The sequence below is a fragment of the Chenopodium album genome, chromosome 3 (assembly GCF_948465745.1).
Source record: "Chenopodium album chromosome 3, dcCheAlbu1.1, whole genome shotgun sequence".
NCBI lineage: Eukaryota > Viridiplantae > Streptophyta > Magnoliopsida > Caryophyllales > Amaranthaceae > Chenopodium > Chenopodium album.
The window spans coordinates 57,105,128-57,117,600 of NC_137836.1; the positions used below are offsets into that span (position 1 = coordinate 57,105,128).

Below are 12,473 nucleotides of genomic sequence, written 5' to 3' on the forward strand. Positions count from 1 at the left end.
GCACTACATACACTGATTATAAAAACAAAGCACTAATTGACTCCACAATTAGATTATAAAATTACACATAACCCCAACAAAATAAAAATAAAAAATCATATATAAGTTGGAGTTAAGAGTCAAATTACGTTTTTTTTTTTTTTTTTTTTTTTTTTCCGGATTTTGTAGAGTTCGACTCCGACCCTTCTTTAACTCGGAGTAAGATTATTTTAACAGATTCAATCTTGACCTTGCCTTACTTTTTTCTCAGACTCGGAGCAGACTTTTTTTTCCTCAGAACGGGGCGATGTAGGGTCGAATCCGGACTGGATTACCATCCCTACACGTTTCAATCAAATCGGGTCACCTAAAAAAATGGAGGGAGTATAGACTCGGAGTGAATTTAAAAGTTTATTTTTGCTCGTGTAACTGTGCCCGCTGCACCCCTCCACCCTCTCCTCCATTGCAGTGTTCGTTGAAGTAGCTTGTGGGCTTTTTCTCCTCCATTAAAGCAGTTTCCGAGGTAACATAGCTTATTTTTATTCATCGATTATCAATTTCATATATTAGGGTTTCGTTAATTTAATTGTCAGCATAGTCAATTTAGGGTTCGGATTATTGAATTATTGATTATAAACAATCGAAGAATCTACAGAACCTAGTTTGATTATCAAGCCATAGTTACAGAGTAGCTGCTAATGTGTTGCAAGTTTTTGTTTATTCAACCCCTTTACTAGTTATAGTATTCAATAGACTTACTAAGTAATAGTTGGTTGCTAATGTGTTGCAGCGTTTTGTTTATACAACCCCTTTTACTGGTTATAATACTCGAAGGACTTATTAAGCCATAGTTGTTGCTAATGTATTGCAGCGTTTTGTTTATACAACCCCTTTACTAGTTATAATACTCGAAGGACTTATTAAATAATAGTTGGTTGTTAATGTGTTGCAGCATTTTGTTTACAATTCCTTCTCGTAATACTCGAAGGATCTATTAAGCCATAGTTGGTTGCTAATTTGATGCAGCGTTTTGTTTATACAACCTCTTTATTTGTTATAATACTCCAAGGACTTATTGTATTAGTTGGTTGTTAATGTGTTGCAGCGTTTTGTTTGTACAACCCTGGACGGAATTATGAAAAATGAGTATTTTTCCGTGGGCCCAGGGCGGCCGCCCGTCTTGCCGTGGCTCAGGGACGGGGCTCCACGTGCTCCGGTTCAGTTTCAACAACAGTGCCATCAGTCTCGACAGTCTGGTCCATTAGACACTTCTTACTCAAGTCATCTTGTACGCGGTCCTTTTTTGCATCCCTCTCATGCTCATATGTCATCTGTTTCAATCCCTGCCACTGCCAGAGGCGTTACCTTGAACAGTCATCCTCATACAAAGGTTCATTTCTTATTTTCTTATATTTTTGACTTAATCATTGGTAGCAAATTTTTTTTATCCCGATTATCATTGGTAGCCCTAAACTTCTGAAATTTGTCAAATGTGACATTAATTATTGTTTTGGTTTAAATTTCGGTTTAATTTGACTTTATTTTTAACATTGTATTTTATTTTTCATTGTTTAGTAATTCCTGTTATTTGGGTGGAATGTGTATCTTACCTAGCTAGATTTGGTGGGTATTACATTGTCATATACTTCTTTGAGCCTATTATTCACCAATCCTGAGCTCCTGACCGGTTTGGTTTATCCGCAAAAGTGGGTAGTTCATTATATTTGTTTATTGGATGGGAATCAGCTTCTTCTCTACATTAGGTTCCTTTCCATGTGGTATCCGTACAAAATTTTCTAGGAAAGGTTCATGAAATCAACCATTTAATAGTTAGCTTTCACTGGTTCATAGAGCATAATGTAGGAGATTCAAGTAATCATGTGTATGGAGTACAGATGTACCAATGCTATGTTCAGATATAAGAGGATCTAGTGTTATGCTATGTTATATCTAAGTAAGCTACATGCAATTGCACTAATATAAATCAGATTTTGCTTGGCATAGAATGGTTAAGATTTATTTGCAAACTTTGCAGTTGTGCAATATATTGCTTATTGAGGACTGATGAGCTTCACTCATGCCCAACTTTTTTCTCCATCTTATTTTCAATTTCTGGAACAAACATGTCAACTGACAGGTGTATACTTGATTGTTTACGATTAACACGCTCTGCATAATTTCATACTTGTGGTGTCTTAACCTTGCCAACTGAGAGGTGTCTTTCTGGTTGTCTGTGATAAATGTGCTTTGCGTAATTGCATTTTTGTGCTCTCTTTAAACCTTGCTAACCAAGAGATGGTTATTTGGTTGCTTGTATTGTGTTCAGCATTTGAATTTTTTTTCTTCTAAACATTGACTTTTTTTTTCTTATCAAAATCTTCTTTTGTTTAGGCTGGTTCATTTTCCTACACTGCTCCTGAAAATAGTGCTCCTAAAGATCCCATGTGAGCAAGTTCTTCTGGTTTAGTTTGAATGTTCGATCCCCATGTTAATTTCTGTTTTTAGGTTTTAGCTATAATTAATTTTTTGATTTGTGCAGAGACAAAGGCACAGATGATACATTTGTCACTCTTAGGGATCGAAAGGTGAGGTACACTGTTTTTCTTTAGGAATCATGTGTATGAGATTTCTCACCCAGTCCCAGAATGATGCTACTTGCTTTCATCTCTGTTTTTGCATATTCTCAATGCAATTTAAGTAATGATATGGAAATATAGACATGTTGTAGGGGTAGGTTTTTTTTTTTTTTTTTTTTTTTTTTTTTTTTTTTTTTTTTTTTGTGCTGGTTTATTTTGTGCTTTAGGTACTTTTTTAAGTGATAGTCTGGAACTTGATCTTTTTATAGAATTTTTCAGTTTTTACACTTTTGATCACTAAGATTTTGTTTTTTTGCTCTGCTGATCACCCTTGCTATAACTTCTGTTTCTTTTCATATATATATATATATATATATATATATATATATATATATATATATATATATATATATATATATATATTTTATTGTGAAAAATTCATTTTATTGCAAGTCATAAACTAGAGCTGGCAACTGGCAAACAATTTGGGACATAGGAAATGTTTAGTAAATTAATATTAGTTCAGTCCTAATATAATAAGAGATCAGCTTAAAAAGTCAACTTAATTTTAAACAATTTTAAAACTATAGCTAGCTTTACTCCACTCATATTAGACTTAGACCTTATTAAGCTATTACACTGATTTCAAGCCTATCAAACTTGGCACTGATAGAGTGCTAAACTACTTGGTTAAATAAAACATTAACTCTGATAAGTTTATGCAATGATGCAAATAGATTAAGCTTGGAATTCAAAAATCCTATATAACAGCTCGTACCTTTTGGGGAGGTTGATTTCCTTGTATCAAAAGTAGGCGGTGGCTACAAATTCGTTTTGTGGGGTTTGGTAAGGACAATGGGAAGTTGTTGTGCAAACGTGCAATGCTAGTATGGCTATTTTATGGTGTATTTGGTTGGAGCAAAATTCCCGTCTTTTCTCACTCTTCCTAATTTACTAGATTTGGTCTGGCACAAAGAAACTTATCTCAGCGTCATTGAGGGCTAAGACTGCTGGGGCATTTAAGAGCTGTTCGACTGGGGATATGCAAAGAAACTGGCTTAATCTGTATATTAGATTCGTAAACAGAGGAAAATTTGCCTTTTTTCTCTGTATGCAATTTTTCAACTGTTAAAATTTTTAAAAACGAATACATGTAACAATTTATACCTGTGAGCATCATTCTCCTTTATGTGAAAGAAGACGTGAGCAAGTGACCTGAGATCCTTTATTCCTTAGTTCGACTAGGATTAAGTACAAAGAATAAAAAGACAAAATATGACATTTTTTGCTGAACATTTGCACTAGAGTCAAGACACAAATCAGCTGCAAATCTATACTTTTCCAACCTCTTTTGTTGTTGATAACATCATCACCATCACAGCAGTAAGGATTACTGTTGTGCTGCATATAAACTAGTAACTCCTTATAATAATTATGTAAACCAGATTGCGTATACTCCCTCCATTTTTTTTAATGTATCCATTCACCGTAGACTCTTGTTTGTAAGAGAAGTTTGTGGATGTAGTAAATTGGTGGGTGAGTGTAAAAAAAGCATATAAGTAGGGGAGGTAGTTGGAAGGTGTAAACTTTATGGGAAATAGGAGTAAGAAGGAAGATTTTGTTTGCCAAAAGTATAATGAAGTAAAAGTAGGTAGAAAAAGTGTTGAACAAAATTCCCTCTTTATGGAAAGTGGGTACATGAAAAACAGAAAATAGGAGTAATAGTTTTGTATATCATCGTTGTCGCTGCATAAAAATAATAAATAAAGTGACTGCCTTTATAATAGTAATTAAGTCAATTGATTTTGCTTCCATTTCATTTTTTATTTTTATTTTTTATTATTTATTTTTATTTTATTTATCTCACTCAAACAAAGCAGTTACTGTAGTATATGGTTGGGATTGAGTATGTGACTGTATATAGTCAAATAAGGCCGTGGAAGCTGCCATTGGCTCAACTTCAATTATCAACAATTAAACTGCAATTCTAACATCCCAATCTTACAACTTGACTATTAAATTTGATCCCTTTGCTCCTTTATAACCAGGATAGCTTGAAAAGCACTCTGAGTTTTGAGCAGTTCACCAACACTCTCTGCTCAACATTCTCCTCCATAGTAGAAGCATCTTCTACTGGAAATTCTTTTTCCTTCAAGTTCCTCACTAATATATCTTTTGTAGGACCATTGTATGCCTATTAAGGCAGTCACGTTGCACATGCTCATTGGTGGGCTCTTTGATGGTACTTCTTTGCTAACATTGGTAAAAAAAAAAATCAAAATTTGGTCTGGAGATTTCCATCAAAGAAAATTCCTCAGATACATTGTTTTTACAGATTAACACTGCATGTGAATTCTGGATGAAGGTTTCACACCATTGGCTTGCCTGTACAGTTTCAGGGCTTAAGCGCAGAATTCCACACTCATCAAAATTCTACCATGGTGCAACTATGTCCAAGTTACCATAATATGGATTTTGACAGATATATGTGAAGCTTAATAATCTAATAAAATGAATTAATCCTGTTTCTTGGCTATGAAGCTAAAGTCCAAGTTATGAAGTCTAAAAGAAACACCAGGAAATGAGTACCCACTTTGATGTAAAGAATGGAGCACCATTTTAAGACATTGTGATTGAAATATTACCATCTGATGAAGCATGATAATTATTTAATTAATTGGTGTCTTTCTAATCTTTGGGTATGGTACTAACTAAAGTAATCTTGATGATGAAGTAATGGTCATTTGGGCTAGATTTTTTTTTTTTCTTAAAAAAGGGGGCTTAGTTACATTGCTGCTAATATGGAGTCGCATGTGAAGAATTATAATCACATGGTAGGAACTTACACTGATAGTGAAGTATTTCCAATAATATTCTAATGGTTTAAAGTGCAACTTCTTTTATGCTTGTAGTTGTAGTAGTATGTTTTCCAATTTGGTTCTGCAAAATAACTACGTAGTAAATAAAGAATTGTTATGACCCTTAATGTGAGAACAAGCTGGTTATTGTTAGATAATGCAGGTTAGGGGTGGATGTCTAGGTGTTTGTTTTGCTAAATGTTTCTTGTGTTTGACTTATCCACTTGGTATTTTAGCTTATGCAGCTATGTTTTTGAGCCCATACATCATAAAATTGTGAGTAGCCTTTTGCTGCTAGGAAAAGTTTTTATTAGTCTTATTATATCTAGTTTTTTGGGTCATGGGCATAATCTTTGCCATGGCAAGTAAGAAATCTTTTGATATACTGTCTAGTGAGCTTGAGTCTGTCAGCTGCTGCATACTCCACTATATAGTTTTTGGAATTTTCTCCTGGTCTCCTTTTCGTGCAATTATAACGTGAAACAAAATCATGATTTGGTCCATCATCAGATTTAAGTTCTAATCTATCTTTTGCTACTTTTTTTAGGTCAGGGTATCAGATGGGGCTTCATTATATGCGCTTTGTCGATCATGGTTGAGAAATGGATATGAAGAAGATAACCAAGTATGTAGAATTCGTTCATGATTAATCGATGGATCTATCTTTCTTATCCTATGCAAGTGTATGCAGGCATGCAGCTGTTTAGATATCTATGTATCTCCAGGCAATTTTTTGTTTGATCAAAACCATATGAGTCTTGGAATATAAGACAAGGAAAGTTGTTATTAGGTATACCAAGTTTATATCGTGAACTTAGCAGTTGCCATTACAAAATACATGTCCTGTCCACTGGCAGAATGAAGGTAGTAAATAAGAATGTAAAGAATAAGAATAATATGTTATTTTATAATTAAAACTTGCTTTTTTTGTTGGCTAATAGACTCTATTGTTTGAAGATTATCATGAGCAAACCACCTCTTCTCTGGTTCTCTCTCTGTCAAGTAGCTAACAGTTATAATCTCTATTCATCCATGGTTATTAAGTGAGTATGTATTTATGTTGGAGTTTGAAGTACCAATGAAACTTTTCTTACTTTGCATTCTTGTTCATGTTCATCTCTCTCTCTCTCTCTCATATTTTTTTTCCTGAATTGTTTTGAAACTTGCAGCCACAGTATGGCGATTTTTTGAAGTGTCTTCCGAAACCCTTGCCTCTTCCTCTTCCTTTGCCTCTGCCTCGGCCTTTGTATGAATCTTCTTCGCCTAAGAGAAAGGATAGAGATGATGAAACAGAAGCTGACGAGGTTGGTTTTTCTTGGACTATACTGTTATTACTGAGTCCTGTCTTTTATCTTAAATATCTGTAATTGCATAAGGGTGATCTTGAACTCTGTACTCCAATACTTGTCATCTTTTAGCAAAAAAATTGCATATTTGGTTGTTTGTTTTATTATTATTATTTTTTTTTAATTTTTTATTTTTGAAGTTGGACCATTTGAATTATTATGCTTATTAATGCATAATTTTGATTGTGAATATTTTTTTTATTGTCTTTCAGCAAAAAAAATTTAAAATATGATATATCAAGACGAAATTAGCTTGCCTTTTTTTCTTATGTACTTATGCATAAGTCACAAAATTTGGTCAAAGGATAGTACGGATGTGTAAGTCCAAATGATACAAGTATTAAACAAACGGAGAAAGTATGTAATTATGGAAATAATTAATTATATGCTAGATTACTTAATTTCATAGTTTTATATGTTGATAATTTAATAATTCGTTATATGTTGGTAAGTATGATTCAGTTAGTAAGCTAAGCAGTAGGCAAACGTGGATGTCATTAGAGTAATCAATCATGATAAGTTTTTGGATGTTGTTAAACTTTTTATTATGAAATCTGGATGTTGTATTAGTATTTTTGTATGTTAGATTACTTAATATCATAGATTTAGAAACCATGCCACTGCGCCTCCCCCCTACGGCCCTACCTTGGTGCAATGCATACCATAAGATGCAGAAAACCACTAAGAGGCAAGGCACTGCGCTTTTGTGGTTTTTGCTCAAAGTGTATTCCGGAAGGCATAGAAGAACGCTGATCACCTCTCTGGCAAGGTGCAAGGTGCTGTGTTTGTGTGCTTTTTGTTCAAAGCGAACCTGAGTGAAAACCTAAAAAAAAACCAAAATTTCTTCAAATTAATTCTCAGTCATCAATAAATGTTTCCAAGCCCCTCAATTAGTTGCATGAATTTACTTGATTTTACCCTCCAAATAGAAAGCCCAAATAATTGAAAACCCTCTTCTCTTTTCCTTCTTGATCTGGAAGCATTTAACACTTGATTTTACTCCCACTCTGATTTTGCTATTCTCTTTTCCTTCTCAATCTGGAAGCATTTAATACTTGATTATATTCCCACTCTAATTTTGCTAGTCACATGATACCTCCCTCTCTTCCTCTTTCTGATTTTTTAAAACTTATATTGGGCTTTTTTTTTAAAAAAATTTAATACCAGAATTAAAAAAATATAATAATTAGTAAAATAAAGTTGTGCAGTTGCACCTCATATACAAAAGACGAGTGCTTTGCACCTAGGCTAGGTTTTCAGGACCCTTTGCTCTGTTTAAAACTAATTTTATCATAATGCACTATTGTAGTGATTCACATTAATTTCATTTTTTTACTGGAATGTTGCATTCTTTTAGATTACAGAATTGGAAAATTTTCAGTGAATGCCATTAGTTTTAATTAGGAGAGAACTTCAACAGAGTTATGGGGTGATCATCCCTCTGATGTCTAAGCTAGTGTTACTTTGCACAACGGAGAGAGAGTAGTTAGTTTGGAGAATGTAGATTAGTGTTATCAGAATTTCTGTTAGTGCCTTGTCTGTGAAGTTGAAATTTTATATGAATGAGGGTAGTTAGTTTTGAGCTGATTGTAGGGCTGGGTTGGACTTTTCAGGTCAAAGTATCAGGCTGAGCTAGCCTTTAAAACCCTGAAATTTTGGGGGTTTAAGATCTTGGGTCAATTCAGGCCAAAATCTGGTTGGGTCACCCTTCATGGCCAGGATGGCTGGGGTTATATAAGTAAGAGGTCAGTTGTGAGGGAATGCTATTCTGAAATACTGAGTAATCTAGTTTTAAGGTCTGGGTTGTATTATCTCCATTGGTGATTCAATTCAATAATACAAATATGTCAGCTTTTTTACTTTTCCTGCTTTTCATAATTAATTGCTATTCAAGTGAATTCTATCCCTGTAATGTAACAATAACACCTGATAGAAGGGAATGGAAAGAGAAGATCTTTGTTGATGACCACCGGAGATAAAAGTTTGGTTTCACGTAGCTGACCCCGTTATGTTAAAATAAAGACTTTGCAGCGCCTAGAAACTCCTTGAAGAGAATCGAAAATCTTGGCCAGTTGTTATGCCAATAGCAGTGCCGGGCGATGTGAGGGATAACAGAGTGAATTATAACCAGCATGGATCCATGTTGATTCTTGGATCACAGATCGGTGTATTGTTGTTGTGGACTTTCTTAGTGCTTTACTCTCTCTTGGCCTGCTGATTTACACTATGTTTGGATAACAATAGTGAAGGGAAAGGGAGGGGAAGGAAAAAGAGGGAAGGGAAAGGGAGGTGAGGGGAAGGAGAAGGGAGCTTCCATTTTCCTTCCAAATCTCTCCAACAATGGAGAGACTTGGTTTATTAAAAGGGGAAGGAAAATGGATCCTTCCAATCCCCTCCCCTTCCTTCCTTGCATTAGCATCCAAATAAAGGATGATGTATCCTTCCTTTTCTCTTCTCTTCCCTTCTTTCCATTTCTCTATATCCAAACATAGTGTAATTTTCTCTCTCATGTTGGCCGACTACTAGTGGCCTGCTACGGTAGGACTTGTGACCTTGAGTAGTTGAGTTAATTTTGTGAAGTGAATCTTAAGAGCATTGTGTGTGTGTGTGCCTAGCTCATTATTAAGGTAAAAACAACTGCTTGTTTGCCCAAAAAAAAAAGCTGCTTTCTTTGTTCCTTAAAATGTTGCAACATTAGGGCAATTGGGCTTTACAAAACACACTTAAAACTTGATATATCCTTAATTATATAATTGTAAAATTTATAAAAAGTTGATGTGAAAGTATGTATTGCGACAAATCTAATGAGACATCACATGACTATTCATTTTCTTATGTTACACAGTGTGATTTTTTGTTTGTGTGTTTTTTTTTTCCCTTACGTATATAACACAATGTGTGTGTGTGTTTTTTTTTAAACACACAATGTGTGTTTAAAAGAGGAGTGTATAAATATTTTTCAAATGCGTGAATATTGTAATATTAAAAAAAAAAAAAAAGTATTAGTTTATTAGTGGTGGGGTGTGGAGTCATGGACGAATAAGATAAGGATTTGGCATGGCAGCTCAACCTTTTGTTGTGAAGATCGTCATGGTTTGACATTTTTCAGGAGTGTTAATTCCAGTTCTCTTTTTCTGTATGCAGGTTGAAAAATCAGTTGAGATGTCAAGTGCTGAAGAGCTTCTAACCAGGCATGTTAAGCGAGCTAAGAGGGTTCGAGCTAGGTATTTACTATATTTTGGACATTTAACATTTTACGCAAATGCTATCTCTAGGTCACTTACTCCCTCCGTTTCTAGATTATTGGGTTTAGGGTCTTTTAATAATTGCAGCATTCTCACATTTTGAAAGTTTTAGATTCCAAATATAATTTTCCTTTCATAACCAAACAGCCAATTAAGTTTATTAACCAAAGAATATAACCCGACCACCCCAAGCAATATAATAAAAAAATCCAAATAATTAGAATAACCCCACCACCCCAACCAACACAGAAATTAAACTAACACCACCGCCCACCGCCCAGTCTCCCACCTCCCTTTCGCACCATCCCACCCTTTATCTCTCCAAACCTATCACCAACTTCACAAACACATGTACCAGCCACCACCATCGTCCCTCTTCTTAATTTCTCTGCTTAAAAGTTAGGATACTGATCACACAGCCTCACACTGTCAACAACTACCGCCAGCCTAGAATAAAAATCCTAGCTGTTGGTCTGCTGCAAAGTGCAAACCACAACCAAAATCCATTGGAATGAATAAGTTGGCAACCACTAGCATTGAAGCCTTTTCCACAATAGAATCTCACAACCTCTACCATGAAATCCCAAGCTACTTTTGACAGTAAGCCCCCATATTTCAACCCTGAAGGTCCAATGTGGCTGGGTAGGCTTTGAAACCTCTGGTTGAATTCGGCTGGTTAAGGTTCAAATCTCAGTCATAAAAATTTGCATTACTAGGCACCCGGGAGAGGGGAGAAAGGAAATGGAGAGACATGCCAGTAATTTACCACTTGAGATGTGAGAGAGAGAGGGAGTATTACAATGGCCTTTTCAGTCTTGTTCTCTGAAGTTTTCAGTTTAGAGATGTGGAAAAGATATGAGAAACGCAGAATAACCCCCCCCCCCCCCCCCCCCCCCCCCCCTTTCCTCCGTTCCAAATTAGTTGACATGTTTAAAATTTGACACTACAAAATCTATTTTGACTAGCTATTGTGATTTACAGATAAAAAAAAGTCACGTGAGATAATTTGAGATATTTAATGCATTGGTAAATGTCATAGAAAAGAAAGGTGTCAGCTAATAACAGAGGTAGTATATAATTACAACTTTACAAGTATATTAATAAAGTCCAGACAACTTCATTGTTAGAAAGTAACTTATCCACCGTTTCCCACTTCTTTCAATAGATCCCAATTCTATTTGGTCTTCCTCATAGATGCCTAGATGGGTTAGATTGTAACTGTTTTTTTTTAATTTTTTTTTAGAAAAAAAAAATCTAAACAATTTTTTCCCACAAAACAGTGATCTTATAAAAATCTTAATTTTAGTGGAATGTGAAGATATGTTAGTAATCGTGAATCGCTTTATATTCGTAGACATCTCTCTTTGATAAACGGGCCTAGGCCACACCCGTCACAACTGTCCACTTTATACGACCAAGGAGGTTTCACCTCAAAACCATATGACAATGAAGGGACTGCTCCTTAACCTTATAAAGTGGACACAACTTTCTTATTTCTTCAATGTGGGATACACATCCCAATACAAACTCCCACTTATAAACTCAACCAATGTGGACAACACACCCTCTGTTTCGATTGTGTTTGTAGACATATATAACTTAAAGCGTATGAGCTAATTTACTTTGACCTTCCTGCTATCGTTTACCATGTACTAGGATATGCGTGTAAAGTAAGGATGGACATTTTAAAACTATTGCTTCTCTTTGCAGATTGAGGGAGGAAAGATCGCAACGAATTGATAGATACAAAAGTAGGCTGGCTCTTCTTCTTCCTCCTAACGGAAATTTGCAGGAATGATATAAGCAATGGAAAATTGGTCCCTGATTCATATCCACATTCTACCAGGTCTGCTATATTGTGCAATGTTTGTTGGCAGATGATGTCTACCCTTTCAAGTGTGTTTGATGAAGCAAAGTTCCATTCACTTGCTTGTTAATTTCCTAAAACGTTTTTCTGAAAAATATTTGCTTGTAATTATTTAATATTTTATTTATTCATTTTAGAAAGGGGGGCTCCAATAGCTGAAAAAACCGTGACTTTTGCAGCCATCTAAATTAGGAGATTTTTCTCGAAGTTAATTTTCTAGTTTATCATGTAAAACTAAACTACTCGTAGCAAATATTCCTATTATCCTAGTTCTAGTCCCATATTTACAAGTTAATATCTAGACATGTTTATTGTTAGTTTTGGATATTGTTTTTGTTTTGTTTGGTTTTGTTTTGTTTTGTTTTTTTTTTTTTTTTTTTAAATTTTTTTTGGGAATAGGCTTAAGCACACTCTAATCTATTTTTTTTGAGACGGTTTGGAAGGACTTTTGAAATGATTTTATAGACAACGTTGCATACGCTGATCGTGTGGAATTCAGTTATATTCGTTGGCTCTTTACATTTTGGAATAAGTAAAACAAGGTTTATTTACACTACTCAGTTCAGCTAGCTACCAATTCTCTCCATTAGCCCACCAATTCT

General features: G+C 34.8%; 1 protein-coding gene across 1 annotated transcript; it reads left to right on the plus strand.

Moving 5' to 3' along the window:
- The first annotated feature begins 312 nt into the window (after positions 1–312).
- Positions 313–12,197, plus strand: LOC145614145 (uncharacterized). Its single transcript, XM_081669150.1, has 8 exons — positions 313–502; positions 1,085–1,369; positions 2,371–2,423; positions 2,519–2,564; positions 5,961–6,038; positions 6,583–6,717; positions 9,904–9,983; positions 11,715–12,197. Exons 2-8 carry the CDS (start codon positions 1,115–1,117, stop codon positions 11,800–11,802), a joined length of 735 nt encoding a protein of 244 aa, XP_081525276.1. The 5' UTR covers positions 313–502; positions 1,085–1,114; the 3' UTR covers positions 11,803–12,197.
- The last annotated feature ends 276 nt before the right edge of the window (positions 12,198–12,473 follow it).

Coding starts and splice junctions, on each gene's coding strand:
- LOC145614145 (XM_081669150.1), top strand. CDS start 1,115: ATGAAAAATGAGTATTTTTCCGTGGGCCCAGGGCGGCCGCCCGTCTTG. Junction 1,370..2,370: donor ACAGTCATCCTCATACAAAG/GTTCATTTCTTA, acceptor TCTTTTGTTTAG/GCTGGTTCATTTTCCTACAC. Junction 2,565..5,960: donor TCACTCTTAGGGATCGAAAG/GTGAGGTACACT, acceptor TACTTTTTTTAG/GTCAGGGTATCAGATGGGGC.